Source organism: Cygnus atratus, chromosome 2, assembly GCF_013377495.2.
Source record: "Cygnus atratus isolate AKBS03 ecotype Queensland, Australia chromosome 2, CAtr_DNAZoo_HiC_assembly, whole genome shotgun sequence".
NCBI classification, from domain to species: Eukaryota; Metazoa; Chordata; class Aves; order Anseriformes; family Anatidae; genus Cygnus; species Cygnus atratus.
The window spans coordinates 11,217,501-11,237,209 of record NC_066363.1 but is presented as its reverse complement, the minus strand read 5'-3'; the positions used below and the strand labels follow the sequence as shown (position 1 = coordinate 11,237,209).

General features: G+C 46.5%; 1 protein-coding gene across 5 annotated transcripts in view; it reads left to right on the top strand.

Annotated features, from left to right (window-relative positions):
• Nucleotides 1-15,749: 15,749 nt before the first annotated feature.
• DIP2C (disco interacting protein 2 homolog C) overlaps nucleotides 15,750-19,709 on the top strand; it is a 316,036-nt gene continuing 312,076 nt past the window's right edge. For 3 of the 5 annotated variants that reach the window (XM_035564302.2, XM_035564300.2, XM_035564299.2), the window contains exon 1: nucleotides 15,752-15,861. In XM_035564302.2, coding sequence (XP_035420195.1) covers nucleotides 15,777-15,861 — 85 coding nt within the window. In that variant the 5' untranslated portion in view covers nucleotides 15,752-15,776. Of the gene's footprint in view, nucleotides 15,862-19,709 lie in introns of all 5 variants that reach the window. The other 2 variants (XM_035564301.2, XM_050708814.1) reach the window with 2 other exon arrangements.

Here is a 19,709-nt window from a genome sequence, read left to right as displayed (position 1 = left end):
GGCGAGGAGAACCTGGAGCTGGACAAGGAGGAGGCCGGGCACAAAGGGACGTGGTGAGCCTGGCAGGAGGGTGACAAAGAGACAGATCCTTCCTGAGGACACTCCACATCCCAGAGGTGCTCCTGTCAGAGCAGTGCTATCACCTGTCAGAATGATGGCCTTATGCCATCAATATTAGTTCCCCTCATGTCCTCACCATGATGGGAATTTTCAGAAAAGATATATTATAATCAAATGAGAATAGGGAATTGTCTCTGAAAATGCCCATAGTTGACCGGGCAGCATAATAGTATTAATTCAAGCTCCTAAAAAACATCTCTGCTGTTGGTATTGATCTGACACCCATAATTGATATTAATGGGTTGTATACTCAGTTTAGTTACTCCCTTCTGAAATATCACCTTGAAATTTTCCACTGCTGATAGAAAGCAGCAGTGAGTCCCTTTCCAGAAGAGGTAATTGAAAAGTGGGCAGAGATGGAGAAGTGAAAAGCAATACAGATGGAGACAGAGAGACTATGGAAGAGTGTTCATAGTCAGACAGGAGAAAAGGGAACTGAAGTGGGTCTTACTATAGACTGGCTATATTTATATATAACAGTCACTTATCTCTTGCTGGGGATCTCTCGGGTATGCATATAGAGGTCACTTCTGCTGTCAGCTTGGCCCAGGAGAATAGAGCTGACCCTCTCACAGAGGTGAAATTCCAATAGAAGAAAAAGAGCTAAGCATGCCTGGAACCTCATTTCATGCAGAACTGACCACTACCGGGCAGATTTTATCAGCCTGCAAGAGCATCACTATTGAGGGCTCCCTCATGAGCACGAAGTCACCACCAGAGAGAGCACTTCCAGATCTGATGGTCAGACAACAAAACTGGGATTCAGGTGCTGAGGTAAGTGCTTACACCGGTAGCCCTGACAGACGTGCTTCATGGGTAAACATTGTCAATATAACTGATGTGAAAGGCATGCCATCCACTGGAGCATGCTGCTGGAGCTGCAGCTCAAGCACCATTATGGTTAAGTCCATAAAGACACCTTAACCTTAATTCTAACACACTTTAATAAATCTTCCATCATTATGTATAAATTCTAGATTGGGTTTAAAACACAAATTGTGTGGTTTGTTCTCTAACAGTTAGCACTCACACCACTTTCTCAACATCTCATATAGTTCTAGGACCGGACAGAAGTACCAAGCCTTGACCTCAGGGAAGTGAGTGCTGGGAGCCAAATTAAGTAAATAAATGGCTCCGTTACAATATCTTCCCCAACCTTATATGGAAAAAAATTCACAAGCCTCCTTCCAGAGTTTTTCCTGATTTTTTTTCTCCTTTTTCTGGCCAGATATTTATTTTCTTCACCTGTGTTAGGTTGAAACTACAATTACAAAGGTCACTGTCTTCGAATGCCTGCTTTCCTTAATTGTTGACCATTTTGAGGATAACAAGGGAAAACAAGGATTTACGGTTCTCATATAGCTCCCAGAATGTCAGAGAGACACAGCACTCTGGAAAAGTTGCTTTAATCTTCAAGAATTTCATATAAAAATAATCCATGTAGCCACGAATAAAAAGGAAAGATGCCTGTCATCTGAGTGTAGTTCCAGTGTCCTTAGAGCTAATTGCTTGAAGTGCTTGAAAGAAATCTGATGGAGTATAATAGTTGTTGAGATGTTTTCCCACTGCCCAGGAAACATGGTGCTGATTTCAGTGGGCGTTGCATGTTAATTATGTGCAGTTTTACTGATAATACTCAGAAACTTCCTGCTGTGTGGGTAGGATTAATGCAAGATGGTACCGATGCAAATATAGCTTGCTTGCTGAAAGCAAGCTGGAGAACTGTTTCAGATGTTCATTAAGCTATGTACCCTGTTAGGGACATATCAAAATGCGTTTAGAAGTTGATGTCATTTCTATGCATCGAGAACATAAATTGGAATCCAGATTTCCTAAAGACAGCGTAGACATATCTACCAGAATCAGAGCGCGGGTAGGTTAGGACATACACCCTTGTGAGAGAACAAAGAGCCTGGCTCTGCTGCTTGGTAGCTCAGTTGTGTGTTTGAGACACGGATCCCCAAAGGTCTCTAAAGGTTGCTTTGATCTCTAGTGGTGCTGAATACAGCATCTTTCTTGGGATTTAATGGGATCCAGAAAAGCTCAGCACTTCTGGAAAACAGCCTGCTTGAATCTATTGACTTTAAATCTGTTCAAGGTTGTTTTCTTCTACTAATTACTTGAGATGTTGAGTCAGCATCTTCATATCAGTGAGAGTAGACAATCTTCCAAAAGCAATCCTACCCTGTCTGCACTGAATGAGTCACATCTTATGTGAAGAGATTAGGGCACATGAACAATAGAGACAAGAGCTAGCTGATGCCACATAAGCCTTATCTGACAGGATAATCACAGCCAGGGTGCACTGATACTAGGGCTGTTAGCTCACAAATGCAGTACTGGGTGCCTCATGAGCTGTCTTTACCTTTTCACTGGGTGATCTAACGATTGTTGTTCTCCAAAGAGGGATGTGTAACTTCCTAGCTGGATGCCCCTGGGGGTTTGGAAATGCCCTGCAGTGCTGGCATCCCCAGCTGCCAAAGCATGCTCAGGTTGCAGGACTTCTTCCCTGACTTTGTGCATGCTGCTGGGCATGGCTTGAATTTGTATGACAAAAGCCATATTAAGTAATTAAGTATTCTACCTCCTCTGTAAGAGACATGGACGGGTACCAAGGTAATCTACATATTAATCTCTGTCTTAGCTTTGTGATGAGCTCCATTTCACGCTCTCATTACTGTGGGTATCTCACCTCCATTTTCCAACCCTGAACCTCCCGTGCTGTCTCCCAGTATGAACTGCACTGGGGCTGATTTCATTCCCAGTCATTAAGGACAGGAACCGTCTCATTGCACATCTCATGGACAGTTCTGCTGTAAGACCTACATTTGCTCTTTCTCTCTGAAGGAATTTTGACTCAATGTAAGTCTTGATTAGTGCACGTATCTACCTGATACAAGGGCAGTATCAAATATTCTTCACGTGGCCTTTTAAAGTGTGATTTAACTACAATGTCTTTGAATATTCAGTGTATTTAGAAAGCCTATTTGATGGCTGCAGTTTGGGAACATTTTAAACTGATGAGATGATGATTTTTCCACAAACCAATAGCACTTATTCATGTGTTAACCTTTTTGGCATTGGATATTTTTTATCTTTTAGCTTTTTAACTGTGACTCAGAAAAATGGAAAAAAAAAAAAACAAACCTACATTCTTTTTGCCTTTTTTTTTTTCTTTTCTCTGCAGAATGTTGACTGAACAGAACAGAAGACACTAGAGTCCTACAGACTTCGTGGAAATAGGTAGTGTGTAGAGGGAAGGGACCCAAGTGACTGCCCAGATTACACAGAGAGCAGCTAGGGGGCATGCTAAGGTTACGGACAGCCCTGGCTCCCCCGGCCTCCCGCTGCAATGGGGACTGAACACTCAGGAGGAAACCTGGGGATTTGTTAAAGACTTGAAGCTCCGCTCCTTTACGAAGGTAGGTAAGACATGAAAAATTGCTTCTGCATCACCTCTCAAGCCCTCCAGCAGGGAAAGCCAAATATAACAATTCCAATATATATTTACCATATGAACAACAACCAGGGGAAAAACATTGTGCATTTTTGTCTTATATTGAAAGAAAAAGGACATAAATCCAAGCAAACCAAAAATCCCTGTAGTCATCTAGTTCATCTTCCCACAATACATATAAGTCCAATTGAAAACAGTAAGTATTTATTCTGTCTCCCTGAGAAAAACTCAGGCTCTTAATATACTGCTAGTTACAGTTAGCTTTTTGTATGGATTATTTTAAAGGTTTATTGACATGCCAGTGAACTAAGCACCTTGTTTACTAGCATCATTTAAGTCTGTATTAACAAAAACATCATAGAATCTCACTCCTATTAACAATAATAATCTAGATTTTTGAAGGAAAGGTGAAACTCTATGTCATTTCCATGATACAGCCATGTAACAAGACACGATCCTGAAAACATATGAAATTCTGAGTGGATCGCAGAACTGAGAGCAGAATAATTCAAGAGTTTTTAAATGCCACTTTGTTCACACTGGTAATTTACCCTTCATGGGATATCCTTGTAATAATTAATCATATCTGCAATGCACAGACCATTTTCTGTGATGTATGCCTTTCCATGAATTTGTCAATGCTATTTGTGTCCCAGATACTATGTCTTTCCCTAAAATATACCATTTTTGAAGTAGTTTCCAATAAAAATAAAAAAATAAAAGCTGTCCATGAGTGAATACACTGTGAAGTACCAAAAAAAAAAAAAAAAAAAAAACTATTTCACTGGAGAGTGTCCATTACATACAATAACAATGATTTGTTTTGCAACATCTATTTTATGCTTTCAAGCTACATAAAGAGCACTCTTGTCCTGCGGTAATTAAAAACAAGACAACACAGACAAGTCTTTTTACTCCCGCATAACAAAAAATGAGCCTGAAGGGATAAAAGTTTAGTCCGTGCTTTCACGGGGCTGGAAAGTGACAGCTCAGATAACCAGGCAGGTAGCAAGCCATTCAGCTGTCATAAGCAAAGTGTCAACAGATGCCACAAGATCTTGCCATCAGCATCATCCGTGAAGGTGGGTAATGGGAGTGCCTAGGAGCAGAAGCATTTTCCAGCCTCTGCCTCATCCAAGCCTGAGAGCCCCAGCTCCGGGCAGGGCTCCCCACCGACCAGCAGCTCGGTGCCAGCCCTGCCCCACCAAGCCAGCTATGGCCTAGGGCCTTCTCCTGCCTCCAGAGGAAGGGCAGGCCTCCCAGATATTGTAGGAAGATCCATGAAAATCCTGCGTCCCTCTTCTGCTCCTTGCCTAGGATTTCCTGTCCAAGCTGGGCTGTTGGCAAGGAGCAGGAAGGGCTGGCATGGGCCAGGGTGGCTGCCAGTTGTGGGCACTGGATGCTGTGCTCTGGGCCTCATGTGGGTACTGGATCCTTCAACTGTGTGAGTCAATAGCCAGCAAACCCTATAAAGAGGAATAGATGAAAAAAAATCAGGTTGCAATGGGTTGGCCCTTTGATGTCTGCACAAATCAAGGGTTGAATCTTGTTATATCTAAAAACTCTCCACCTGAAGCTCACAGATTATTCAGTCACCACAGCCCAGACTCGGCCAGCCCTGGCCAAGGCACTATGTCAAGCCCCAAGGTCTGATCAGAGGCAAAGTCACACCAGCCAGCAGGTCCCTAATGTGATGGCAGGGGTCCCAGGGCACGAGGTGGGTGTGGGAAGCAGCGTTTACCAGTGGCAGTGAAGAGGAAGGCATCAGGCTAAAGAAGTGATTGAAAAACGAAGGTGGGGATTTGGGAGACCCCAAACGCCTGCAAGTTGTCTCCAGTGTGTTCAGAAAGTGAGAGACTTTATCCAGCTGTTTGTTAAACGGAAGCATTTCACGAAGAATATGTCAAATATATCCTGTTTATTTTCATCCTGCAAACGCACTCGGGCAAGACGTTGACTGACTATTCTGGCTAAAGGGCTATACAATCCTCTTCCCTTTTAGGTGTAAAATTATCATGTTGGGAAATTTTTCAGATGGAATCCCAAAAAACGTTAGTCTTGAGATACCTCGTCTGACTTGAATCAACATCACAGCTGTGAGAGGTGAAACCTCGTAAAATCTGTGAATCAAATTCTTTCCTGCAAGACAAACTTTTTTTTTTTTTTGAGAAACCTGAATTTAGCTCCAGTAGGAGGAGAATTTTCTTACCAATAATAAAAATCTTCTTAATAACAAAACAAGTAACAAAGCTTCATGTCATTTAACAAACCGTCTGCGCAAAGAAGGTTGGGGGAAATGAAGAAATGATTTCAATCCTTGCCCCTGGGCAGAATTTCATCTGAATAATATAATTTCAAGAGCGCATGATGATAAGTCTTCTCTATTACAGACAGCCACTGATGTAATTAAACTGCTGTAACTGTTCTTATTTTGGATTAGGGGTATTTTTACTTCATCTTATTTTAGATCTTTTCCTAACTGATATAGGAGATATAACTGCAGTTTAATTTGAAGTAAAAGTGGTTTAGATAGGTTTTGACTCAAACCGCTTAGAAGCAATCTGCTAGTTACTCCAGCAGGACCTGGAGACATCTTGTCAACATAAAGGTGTTCATATGCAGACTTGTACCAAAAACATCCAGTGAGTTGAATTTTGGCCAAACTAGTTATTTCGCCTCTGGTTATCATATAGGCAAGCCCCCGTTAATCTTCGTGGTTCGGCACTCCACGTACATCTGATAACTTGGCAAGTCAAGGCAAGCGCTATCCTGAAGTGCTCTTCTCACGATACTGCAGAATGTGTGGAGAGGTTTTAAAAGATCAGTAAACAGATCAGCTAAAAAACAGACCAAGAAATGGTACCAAATGGAGCAGGAAAACAGAACGAAGCAAGGCAAAAAGCATGTGATTGAAAACAAGACCAAGTATTGGGGTGCAGTACTGCTTGGAGAACACAAGGCTCTCCTGCTCCCTCTGAAAGCTAAGGTTTAAATCTCAGAAAGTGATTTCTTTTTCTCTCTTAATTATGCTGAAAGGGCAATTGTGTAAATCTCAAGGACATTCTTCTTGAAAACACAAGGAACTACTGGAGGCATTTTAATGCATAGAAATTTCTCTTTTCTTTTCTTTTCTTTTCTTTTCTTTTCTTTTCTTTTCTTTTCTTTTCTTCTCTTCTCTTCTCTTCTCTTCTCTTCTCTTCTCTTCTCTTCTCTTCTCTTCTCTTCTCTTCTCTTCTCTTTTCCTTTCTTTTTTCTTTATTGCAAAATAAATGCTTATCATTAGATAAACATGGTATCTGCGGCATTCACGGTATTTCCCACAGAAGTGCCCAAGTGCTATTAAATAGCTGGTCCTCGCAATGCCTGATGAGGTAAGTAAATATTACCTGGCTTCTGTATGGCTAGCAGCTATCCCATTCTACAAGGCTATTAGCAATCCCATTCTCTGGATGATGATAACCCAGAGAAACAAAATGATTTCACTGTCAGCTCCAATGTCCCTGGAAGCCAGCAAGACACACTCTGGTGCCTATACTTAAAAGTATTAAAAAGAAAAAAGCAATTTTAAGCGTGGTACTGGATCACTGATGTTCCCAGCTGTCAATCCTGACAAGTGACGTGGGGTTGGAGGCCAGTGGTTCTGTGTTTGTGGAGTTTCAGTCTTTTCTGGTAAGAACGGCTCGCAGGGCCAGGGAGAGCCCTGGCAGGGAGCATTGTCTGGAGTTATTAAAATGGTCCACTGAGCTCGTGCCTTTGAGGAGCTACAGCCGAATAAATAGCCCGGCATTAACCTTTTTAGCTCTGATGTGTGTCAGGGTGAGCGCTGGTTTCTCACTTGAAGGGAATGCTCCAATTCATTAATTTGCTGTGGAAGCAAGGTGAAGGCTAGATCAATGACTTTGGCGTTTGCGGAAAGCACACAGAAATCAGAGCAAGTGCTAGTTGATCTCATTTCCAGCACTGAATTCAACCTTGGTGTAATGATTTAACAACAAAAAAGTACACAAAATCACAAACGAGGAGTTCCTCTTCTCTTGTGTGCTGCCCTGAGGTAGTACTGAGTCACGCACCTGAAGTAAAAATTGGGGTTGTGGCTTCACGTTTGAGCTTTTGCCTGCAAAACCATGGTAGCGGGCCACCCCTAGTTCTGCACTCAAAAGCCAAGTAAGGCAATGGCATGCAAAGAAGAAAACTTCTGGAAAGTTTCATTAATGGCTATGTAAATAGCAAACGCTTGCCACTTAAGGCCTGGCAGGATTTTTGTGCGAAGGCACAGTGAGAGGAGTTTTTGCAGGGTAGAATTTTAGAGCGCAGCAGCAAGCCCGCTCTCCCAGGGCAAGCATTTCTGCACAGCAGCCTTATTACAGCTCTCTGCAAGGTCCCACCTAGGCTCAGCAAGCCCAAAGTAAAGGGGTTCAGCCCCTGCAGCAGCTGGTGCTGGAAACTTCGATATAGAGAAATGGCAGAAGTCGTCCTTCAGAGCTTCGTGGTAAAACTGGAAAGAAATCTCCTTCTGAGATTAACATAAGGATGGTTCAGGGCAGGATCAAAATAGGACATTTTTTCAAAATAAAATAAAATAAAAATCCCTACCAGCTTCCCTACTGAACCAGCTCAGGGGTGAAGAACCTGACCAGGGTGAGGCAGGGATGCAGGGAGCACGAGGAGGAGCTCTGCCAGCCCTGGCATCCCTTAGGGAGCCCTGAGCCTGCACCACAATTGCAGCAGGCTGGCTGAGATGGGCGCTCACTTTCTGGAAAAAGAACCTCCTGGATCCTGCCAGTACCGAGGTGCACAACAGGCACCGATGTAGAATTTGGACCCAGTCTAAGTGTTATTTATTTGTATTTGGCTGTTACATTCTTACGTGGATTGTGATGCCGAGAGCAACTGCAACAGCAGTATTCTCTCAACAAGTCACGTTACTGCCTCAGACAAGAAGAGGCTCTGTATCTTCCAGAAAGGCAGAAGAAATTAGTTTATGAGATCGGTAATTGTCATGCGTTTACTGCCACTTGTGCAAAATTGCTAATGGTAGACAGTCAGATGTAAGACACTGTGCAATTGGAGCAGATTGGAGAGATAATTATAACAGAGCTTCCCAGAACAAAGTTCTCGATGCTTTTTTTGTTGTTGTTGTTTTTCGTTGCTAAGTAAGAAAAGAGAAAAACAAAAAAAGGAAAAAGAAAAAAGAAAATGTAAAGGAAGTGCTGCAGACGTTGGGAGAGTGCTCCAAAATATTTTCGTTGTTGTTCATTTGGGTCATTTGGATGTGGTAGCAAGTTAATTATTTTTACTTCCAGGAATCAGTGATGATAAAAATTCTGCATCTTGGTGGGTTGAAATGTCCCAAGTCTTATGAGTAGTAAAGTAGTTCCCATTCCAGCTGGGAAACCAATTAGAAGAAGATTGAGAAGAATGTATTTGTTCTGTGACCACTGACACTTCAAATCAGAGAATTATTAAAATGTTTTGGCTATATATCTGGTACTCTGCAATAACAAAGAACAACCTAGCATCTCCTTGATTATCTTCAAGAAAACATGAAACTCTCAGGACTATCTTAAAACATCAAAAACATTCAGAAGAGGGATGCTTTGAATTTTTACAATCCATCATCATTGCAAATGGCAACTTTAATCCTGACTTTGGGTGACCACAATCAGTCTGAGATGGCTTTAGTCTATCTCAAGTTAAAGAGATTGGTAAAAATTCTCAATGGTTAAATATCCATTTTTTTTGTGAATGCTGGGTAATAAAAGCTTGTAATCATTTTTCCTCATCTCCCAAAGAATTTCATGGTTGTAATAGACATTTCTATCGCTTAGCTATGCTGTCTGCTGTGTAATCCATGAAAATATTAAGGCACGTCCAACAAGGTGTTAATTCATATCACAGCTGAAAGAATCTTGAGATGTTTTCCAGGTATTAGAGGTATTTTTTGTACATTAATTGATCACTGACATGATACAATTTTAAAGTTCATTAGGAGAGGTGAAGATGGGATCACAGAGAGGCATGATAAGTGACGGAATATTGCTTATATATCTTTTACAGTGTGCCAACAGTCTTCTGTGCCATTATCTTAAAGTAACAATCTGATTTTTGTTTGCTAAAACTTATGATATATCGCATTAACTGGAGACTAAATTATAAAAAAGGACTAGTTCCTTTTCTATACATGTTTTTTTTTTTCAGATGACATCATAGAAAACAGAAAAAAAATAATTCAGGTTAAATTTGCTCTAGAATACTCAATTTTGCATTTTAATTTCAGTAAATTGAAAAATGGTCTAAATCTAGTTCAGTAAATTTCATTGAAGAGAATCTTTCCAGAAAACTGTGTTACTGAATTGTAAACCTCACTCACCGTGTGGATAACCATTTCCCTGTAAGACGCCTGGTGTAGTGAGAGACAGGCTGTGCGTGCGGATGCTTTGGGAATCCTGTATTAGAATATTAAGACATTTCCTATCTTCGGATGCCAGTTCCCTCTCTGAACTTGTGAAATGTGTTATCAACTCCTACCTCAAATGCAGCAGTGGAAGGGATCTTTCTCTGTGGAAACAGGCTTGGCCAGACTGCAGGAGCCTAATAAATACTTCTTATGTGAGACTAAGTTTCAAACCAAACTTATTAAACTGTGCCAGTAAACTCGTAAGTTCATTTTATTTTTTTAATAAAAAGAGAGATGTATGAAAATTATTAAAATGCACTAAACCCCTTTTTAAACAATACTTTTACACTGATAATAATCAAATTATTTCCTTAAGAACAATGGTCATGCGAGTTGAAGAGGAAATATCTAATATACAAAGGGAAATGATGCTTCCTAGGGTTTCTTTTCCTTCCTTTTCCTGTGTCGTACTTCACTTCTGGCCAAGAAAGTTCTTTTGTGCATCTTAGCTCCAACCCCATTTCATCAGCATGTGAACTACTATGCCAAACTATGTGCAGAAGGAGCTCAGGCATGAGTTTATGTTCCTGCTGCCAGCGGTGCGACGAGGCCAGTAACCTCTGGCACAGGGACACAGCGGGGAAGGAAACTTCTCCGTTTCCCAACTACTGGAGCTCGTCTGCAACCAGGCTAAGGCAGAAAATGGCTGAAGGCCTCTCCTCTGTGCAGGACTTGTTCACACACCTTTCTGTGCACGGAATTAGGTCATCCTGTCTTCAGTGGGCATTTGGATTCCCAGATATTCACTTCAATAGACCTTTGTGAATTAAGAGTGGGCCACCAGCATTAGTTTACTGACTCGATATTAGGGTAGAGAAACGAACACCAAGATACATAGCAGCTTGCATCTGTCACACACTCTCAGTAATTAATCTCCCTTCCCTTCCCTTCCCTTCCCTTCCCTTCCCTTCCCTTCCCTTCCCTTCCCTTCCCTTCCCTTCCCTTCCCTTCCCTTCCCTTCCCTTCCCTTCCCTTCCCTTCCCTTCCCTTCCCTTCCCTTCCCTTCCCTTCCCTTCCCTTCCCTTCCCTTCCCTTCCCTTCCCTTCCCTTCCCTTCCCTTCCCTTCCCTTCCCTTCCCTTCCCTTCCCTTCCCTTCCCAATAGGCCAGAGAGGAATTAGAAGATGAGACCGACTTTAATTTTTAAGTGTTAAAAGAAGTTAGAACCCAAGTTGGAAATAATTATAGGACTGTTTGCATTCCATTCAGAGGTAACTTGATTAATGCATCTCATCAGTTATTTTGTACAATTTGCTGTATAGTAGTAGGTAGACGTCCAGCCACATTCATGGTAAAAATGTAAAAAGCGTAATGCCTTTCCCAACCTGCTCATGAGGCACAAGCTGACAGATGCAAATAGAGAGAGTGGGAGTGGAGAGGTGAAGGGTAAAAAATAAATTGAGTTCACTGGAAAAAAAAAAAAAAAAAGCAGTACATCTCCGCATAACCAATGCCAGACAGGCATGTTCATCCAATACCACAGTAGGATTATTTCCTACAGCATATTCATGATTGCTTTGTCTACTCTGCTTTTAATGTTTCAAATTACGGGGATTCCACTATTTCCTTTGAGAGTCTCTTTTGCACTGTAACACTGCTCATCCCTTGGAAGCTTTCCCTGACATTTATTTCGGCTTCCTTTCTTAATTCCAGCCTATTATTCAAAGTTGTATCCTTTTCTACCCGCTTTTTTTCTTTCCCTTTAACTTCCGCAGTGCTTACACCTTTCAGATAATTGTGGGCAGCTATCTGGGCCATCCCTTGCTGTTGCTTAGCAAGCTGAGAAGCACTCTTTTTAATCTCTCCTTATAAATCAGTCCCTCTAGGCAGCTGATTATTTTTGTTGTTTTTCTATGAATGCCTTCCGCTTTTCATTTTTATTTTTTTTTGGTACTCTGGCTGAATCCTGATTCCCCAGTCACATAAACAGAAGAGCAGCTAACCAGCTCACTCACAGACACAGTGCCGTTGCTTTTATTAAGGTGTCCAGAAGACCCACATGTAATTTTTGGTGCTTTAGGTCAATGTGATAGCGTCTATACAAGAGCTTTTCCTTTCTCCAAATGTCTTTTGTTCTCTGCCCCCTTCCTAAGGTTATGATGCTGAGAAGATTTCTGGTATAGACCCGGTTTAAAGGCTAAATCTCTGCAAAATTGGATACATCTTCTGCTGTGAATTAGCTAGGAAAGTGAATTTTTATCTAGTCAAGGTCAACTCTGTGTTGTCCTTCACACTTTCTACTCAGCTACCAACACCACTGTAAGGCGATCTCCAGCAGGACTTCACAACTTACAGCAACAATAAGCATTTTTAAGTACAAACACACTTTTTTTCTTCCTTCCTTCTGTGAAGACACGTATGTTCGAATAGGTTAGTGCATGCAAATAATTCAAATCATGTCAGCGAAAGCGTTGGGGCACAAAGTCACTGGCAAGCTGCGGAGATCAGGGCCTGTGTCAGAAGGATGTTGCAGGCTCGTTTCTGCTCTTGAACGCATATGAAACCGTACACCGTGCAAATACGGTCATGCCTTGCAGAAACGCTTGTCTTTATAGGAAAGGGATTCTAGAAATCCTGACACTCTTAATTAATCACTGGGTCCAAAACACAAATATTGTCCTGCTTTTCTTGAAGTCAGGAAAATTCCTACTGCTTATTCTGGTGGATGATTACGACGCGGCCTCTCATCTACAAATCTGGAAGGATTCATTAATTAAGACCAACTAGGTCAAACCTCCTGACTTGCTCCTTTTTTGTTTTAATTTCAGTGTTTCATCAAATTCATCATGCAAATTTATATGCTTGAAATTTCATTATTGGAACCCGGAGGTAAGCAAGAAATCTCTTCTCATGAGGCAGAGGAGCTCTGTTGGAACAAATGTTTCATTCGAGTGAGGCTGCCATGGCCCCAGGCATGTTCCTGTGCTGGGGTTTGGCTCCCCCATCCCTGTGCCAAGGGGAGAGGTTCCCCTGCTGCAGCCCCAGCCCCACTGCCTTGCCGCATCCCACCCAGGGGCTCCCCAGACCCCCTCTGCAGCAGCCGCCATCCAGCAGGGCACCTCGATGGGGAGGCTGCAGGATTTGGGTGTTTCCATTCCTGCCTGATGGATTCACGCAGCGAGTGATTGTTCTTTCAGTAAATGTACCCAACTGCTGAAACATGGGGCTTGTCTTGGAAGCGCCAGGAAAATTCCATGTGAAATGTTGTGAACGTTCAGCTCTTTCTCTTTAGGTCCCTTTATGTAACTTCACAAAAGGGAAAATTTGGAGAGCGGGGTGAGCGTCGCTGGTAGGGATTGTGCAACAATCAGATAACAAATAAAATCACCAGCTCCCATCAGCTCAAAGAGTGGGGAAGCAAAGGTGCAGCTCAGAGATACACGCTGGTGCAGAAAGCTGGATCGCCGCAGAGCCTCGCACTGCCTCCCTCGTGGCTGCCTCCTTGGTGCTGGAAAAAGCTCCTCCTGTGGAGCGCTGAGCCTTTCAGCCTGTTTCATCCCCCACGAAACAATAAACAAACAAAACTGGGCTTCTCAGGTAGGAAGCCTGGAGCACATTTGGATTTAATTGCTTTTCATTGTTTGGGTCCTGATGTAAGGAACTTGAAAGACGTGGATAATTCCTTGAACGCCTGTACTTCAGCCATTCGGTGCTCAACAACAGGCAAAACATCTTACCCCTATATAGCACAGTGCCGGTGGAGAGGCATTGTATACCCTAAATGGCATGCGTGTTGCCATGCTGTTAAAAGTAGTGGGCTACAGAGAGGCTAAACAGATGGCTCCAATCCTGCAGTGCATTGAAGAGTAGCCCGGTGGTGGTTAATAGAAATCAGCATAAGTGACAATGAAACAAACACCAGCACCATGAAATGCAGGGACCTTGTGTGTTCAAGGCTTGCTTGCACCTGGCAGCTTGGCCGAGGTGCTGCAGGTGCTGGTGGCACTGCTCCGGCTGAAGGGACGCCGGCATCGGGCGCGAGTGGGTCTGTGTCTGGGTGCAGCCAGAGCACGAGGAGCTGCCAGCACCACGTACAGTGCAGGGATCGCCCCGGTGCTGACACCAGTCCAGCACAGCTGGCAATATGATGTCATTTGTTTTTGTTCCACAACGTATTAAAAAATTACATTGTTTAGTATAGTCACAGCCTGAGTTTCATCGCTTGAAGGAACTCCTACATCCTTTTCTTCCGCTAACCAAAATGGTAAGCCGTGGTTGACTTGGGGACAATTACGCCTTTTTCTTTCAGTTAAACTTGTGTCCCTGTGAGACAAATTCTCCCACTGGCTTCCAAGGGCTTATGAAACAGCAGGTGGTGGGGTGTCCTGCTCCGTCCTTCTGGTGAGGGATGCTCTGAAACAAAACGAAATATACAAGAGAAGACGTATGCAGGGAGAAAAAGAAAGGCAGCTGTTCCTTGCCGAACGTGTCTGTTGATCTGAAGGGGAGCTTTATTACACGCTTTCCCTGTTATGAGCGGTGTGACTGGGGCACGGGTCCTCCAGATGGAGGTGGCAGTGGGCGCACGCTAGAGCCGAGCAAGGACACGCCGCTGTGTCAGCCGTGTCCTCATCTCTGACAGCAAGTGGGGACCTAAGTGGAAATGTAAGTGGAAATGTGCACTTTTTGTAACACACGCACCGAATTTCCACTGCTTAGCCGGACGAACACAGCCGCCAACACGAGCAGGCAGCAAGCCGCTCCGCAGGTGGGGCAGGAAAGGGAATTCGGGGCTTCCTCGGCTCCCCACGCCACCCCTCTCCCCCTCGCAGCGGCACCGTGAGAGCCACCAGCCCCACTTCTGAGGGCTGTCGCGACAGAGCGACAAACCCCGGCCCGCCCCCCCCAACCCCAGAGCGCCTCAGGGCCGAGGCGCGGGGGCAGCGCCGCGCCGTGCGCGCCCCCTGGGGGCCGGCGTCGGGGGCGCGCGGCGGCGGCGCGGTCACGTGCCCGTGACAGCAGCGGCGCCGTGCCCGGCCGGCAGCAGTCGCGGCAGCGGCACCGCAGCGCCAGGCGCCGCCAGCCCAGCCCAGCCCAGCCCAGCCCGGGGAAGGAGCGGGGCCGGGCGGCTGCGGCGAGCCGGGAGGGAGCCGGCGGCGGCGGGGAAACCGATGAGGAGCGATCGCGGGCGGGCGGCGGCGGCGGCAGCAGCGGCAGCAGCAGCAGCAGCGGCCATGGCGGGGCCCCGCTGAAGGAAGCGGCGAGGGAGGAGGAGGAGGAGGAGGAGAGGGAAGGAGGAGGAGGAGGAGAGGAGAAATCGCCGCATTCCCTCCCTCCCTCCGCGCCCCGTCCCCGTGCGCGCCCGCCCGCCTCCCCCCGCATGCCCCGCTGAGGCGGCGCGCAGGGACCTCGGCACCCGGCGCGGCCCCGCCGCCCTCCCTCCCTCCCTCCCTCCCTCCCTCTCCCTCCCTCCCTCCCTCCCTCCCTCTCCCTCCCTCCCTCCCTCCCCCTCCCTCCCTCCCTCCCTCTCCCCTCCTCTCCTCCCCTCTCCTCCCCTCTCCCCTCCTCTCCTCTCCCCTCCGCGCCTCGAACAAAGGGGGAGAAGCAGCGGGGAGGAGGAGGAGGAGGAGGAGGAGGAGGAGGAGGAGGAGGAGGAGGAGGAGGAGGAGGAGGAGGAGGAGGAGGAGGAGGAGGAGGAGGAGGAGGAGGAGGAGGAGGAGGAGGAGGAGGAGGAGGAGGAGGAGGAGGAGGAGGAGGAGGAGGAGGAGGAGGAGGAGGAGGAGGGCAGAGCCCCCCGCGCCAGCATGGCGGACCGCAGCCTGGACAGCGTGTCGCTGCCCCTGGAGGTGCGGGCCCGCCTGGCCGAGCTGGAGCTGGAGCTCTCCGAAGGTAATAAATAAATAAATAAATAAATTATAAAATAAATAAAAAATTGGGGGGGGGGGGGGGGAAACGTGGGAGGTGGGGGGGGCGGCGGAGCGGGCACGGCCCTCGCGTGCGCGCGCGCGGGCGGTGGCGGTGACAGTTGGACGGGCGGCGGGGCGCGCGCACCCCCTCCCCTCAGCACCCCGTTACCCCCCCCCCCCGTTCCCTCGCAGACCCCCCCATCGCCCCCTCACCCCCTCCTCAGCCCCTCGGTGCCACCCCACAACCCCCCCCTAACCCCCGACCCCTCTTTCCCAGCCTCCCGCCCCGTGTCCCCTTGGCGTTCCCTCAGCTCCTGAGGGGACAGGCGGGTGCGCGCCTTTGTGCTCGCCCCCGGAGGCTCGGGCGGACGGGTTTTTTAGTTTTTTAATTTATATATATATTTTTTTGTTCTACCTGTGGTGAATTCCGCCCCCTCTCCGCTGGAGAGGGGGGCTCTGGCAGCAGGGCTCGCTGCTCTCCAGCCTCGCATGTTTTATTATGGAAGATGGAAAAATCCTTCGGGCTGGCTCGCAGGGATCCCTGTCCTGCCAAGAAAATGCAGTTTTACAGAAATCTGCCACATAACGTTGGGGCGAACAGGCTGCTTGGCTGTATCGAGGGGCTTGCCGTCAAGTGCACGCCTCGGGATCAGCGTAGCACTTGCAACAAAACACTCCATGATAATGTCACCTCAAAAATACTACTTAAAGGAAAGGATTTTTTTTGTTAATCGCATATATATATATATATATATATATATTTCCCGTTTAATTGAAAGCTTGCGGTGGTGATTTGCTTGGCTTGGTTGATTTCGATGCTCTGCCAGTTGGGAAGGCTCTTGTGCAGCCCGCACATCGCTGCTGCTGCTGTGGCTGGGAGGACGAGCAGGAGCCCGAGCCCGCCCTCCGCACCTCAGCCCGCTGCCAGCCAGCTCCCCGTCTCCATCTGTGGCAGCTCTGGCGGAGGAGTGAGGCGCACGGAGCGATTACTGCCCATCAGGATCTCTCCCTGATGGGGATCAAGCACCCAGAGTGCCGTCAGTGTTAGGCAGGATTGTGGTGCCTCAGATGTAAGCTGTTCCTTGCAGAGGCAGGGAGTAGGGAGTATCTGTATCTGCTGCTGCTAGAGTTGGCTCATTCCTCAAGTGCAAATGTGCCGTGAGCTTTTTCTTTTAATAAAAAAAAGACAAATGTTAGTGTTCGTTCACCGCTGACTGGCTGCAACACTCGACAGAATGACCGAGCGTGCCCCAGATCAGTTATTGGAAGTGTTCGATATACCGAGCTGTCTGTCTGTCTTTTCGTAACGGTTTGTAAGGGCTCCAAGCCAGAAAGTAAAATGCGCTCAAGCCAGTTTCATCAGCAGGGAGGAGCTGATGTTGACATTGTGTTTTCCTTTTAACGCTTTGAGGGGGAAGAGGAGAAGGAGCTACTGATTAGCCTGGGGCTCTTCTTTCTCTGCCTTCCTCTCCTGAAAACCCAAAATAAGAAAAGTTCGATGTGATGTTGCCTTACAGCGAGGTACTGCCCATCCACCAGCCCTTCTCTGTGCTGGGGAGGGAGCAGGGAGCGCTGTCGATACCACGGTGTGTAGTGCTCTTGCTTTATGCTATTTGGTGTTTATCACACTACTGTCTGCACACCGGCAAGATGCTAATTAAAACAGATGTTAGTAAATGCTTTCAGAAGACCAAAATCAAACTGACTTAGATCTTCAGTAAGAAATACGCTAATTCAGTGTACCGAAGTTGTAATGCAGTTTTATGGTACAGTTCCTGTTGCCGCAAGCGTAATCCAAGAAGACTCGGAGGAAGCAGGACGTGGTTTGCAATTGGACATCTCTGTCTGCACTGCTGTGCCTTCCCTGGAGCTAGAGCTGGAATGAATTTATCCCACTGACAATATCTTTCCTTCTGTGCCACTGACGTTGCACCCAGCAGACAGCGTGGCTCGTGTTTTCTGACCGTGACAACCTAAATCAAGATCGGTTGGAACCGGGAGGAGGGAGGAGAAGGGGCCAGCATCCTGCTTTCAGTGTCTTTCCCCCAAGCCACTCTTGGTGTGCTCTTAGTCAAGTAAATTGCAGTGCTCCGTGCCTGGGAAAAACTCAACCTTCCGCCGCTTAAAGCTCCTCACTTCAGGCACACGTGTTGCAAATTCTGGCCTCTTCCCAAAACTGATGACTGCGTAGGGTAGGATCAGTAACTCGTAAGGTTTTGTTTCAGTGGAAGGCTGGTCATAGTCTGGCCACGCTAGCTCAGAGTTTGGCGGTTTTCAAGGCAACTTCATGCATTTTCAGGCCCCGAGTGTGTGCCCCTTACATGTAACTTGACCATCGTGTGCCAGCCCACTGGCTTCAGTGGCGTGCCGTTCACTGTGGTAGGCTTCAGCCTGTGCAGAAATGTTTGCAAGAATGAGGTTTTAATGTGCGTCAAGCTCATGGTGTGTTAAGGCATCTCTGCCGCCTTCTTGGATTTGGTAACTGTAGAAAGCAGTAGATGGGCAACTGCATGCTTACACGCGTGTTTGGGTCTCGTTGATAACGTTGGGAGTGAAGGGACTGCCTTAAATTCCATCCCCTTTCCTAAACCAGACTTGCTAGGAAAATGTTTTTCAAGTGCCGAGTGCCCGAAGTGGTTTCTTGTACTGTGTGTGACCGCGGGCTTTCCAGTTCCGGTGCCTCTGAACACCGCGGGCCTTACAGCTGCCACTTGTACCAAGGCAACCTCGTTCTCGAGTGCCAAAACCTCTCGTGGACCGGGGAGACTTAGGGACAGGTTCTGAAAGAAGTTGCTGCCTTGTGCAAAGAGAGCACCGGCAGGATTATCGCAACACAGCCTCTTGGCTGGGAGCTAACGCCACCTCCTCCCCAGGTCCTGCCCATCCCGTGTGGCGGTGCGGGTCCTCCCCACGCCACGCGACTCGAGGCAGGAGGTGGGGTAGCTGGTAGACAAGTGGTACTGGGGCACTCGCAGATGCTGTCATTGCAGTCTTTGCCGGCAGTCACTGTACGTTTCAATATGGCCGTGGTAGTTTCTCCTCTCGTAGCCAAATTCTGGTCTCCTTGTTCAGCTGCACGCTGGGCAGGGGCTGACTCGCAGCAGCGATTCTGACAGCAGAAGCTCACGCAGTGGCTGCCGGGTAGGTAGCACGTGCTTTTTAGACGACAGGGCAAAGCGCCTTTTTTTGGCGAGCGTTTAGGCAGTTCTGTGCTGTTCTTTGGTTTCGAGGGAAGAGGAGTTTGTCTGAAAGGTGTTTACGTTGTGTGCTGCTAAGATTGTTTCTGGCACTTGTAACCCACTGGTTATTGTGGGCAAGCCACATGCCTTTTACCTCTCTTTTGTTGTGGTCCGAATGCGCTTTTTTGTTTCAAACAAAGCTATTTAAAAGGTACTATGGATGCAAATTAGGGTAACCATTTTAGATTTTGTTAGTTTCATTATTTTGATTTAGAGGCTGAAGATCAGTCAGTCAGAAATGTTTACCAGTGTCCTCCGAGCGTGTGTGCCTGTAGCCTACCCCATGAGAGAGAGGGAGCTGTGTAGGTAGCCTCGCGCTTTGATGAGTGCTGAAAGTGACTTTCATGTTCATGCGTTGGTATTTAATTTTATGTTCAGCTTAAGGCAGCAATAGCACACTTCTTGATGGTGTTTTCGCTTCATTTTGGGAGGGGAAAATGCTTCCGCGTTTCTCAGAACTGAGAGGTGCAGCAGCACTTTAAGTCTGGTAAGAGTATTAGAAGTGACTTGTGGAATCTTTTTTATCCAGCCAGATACTCAAAGGCATTTGTTTTGCTGTGCTCGAGTGAACGTGGCTGAGGCCGGCCTGTTA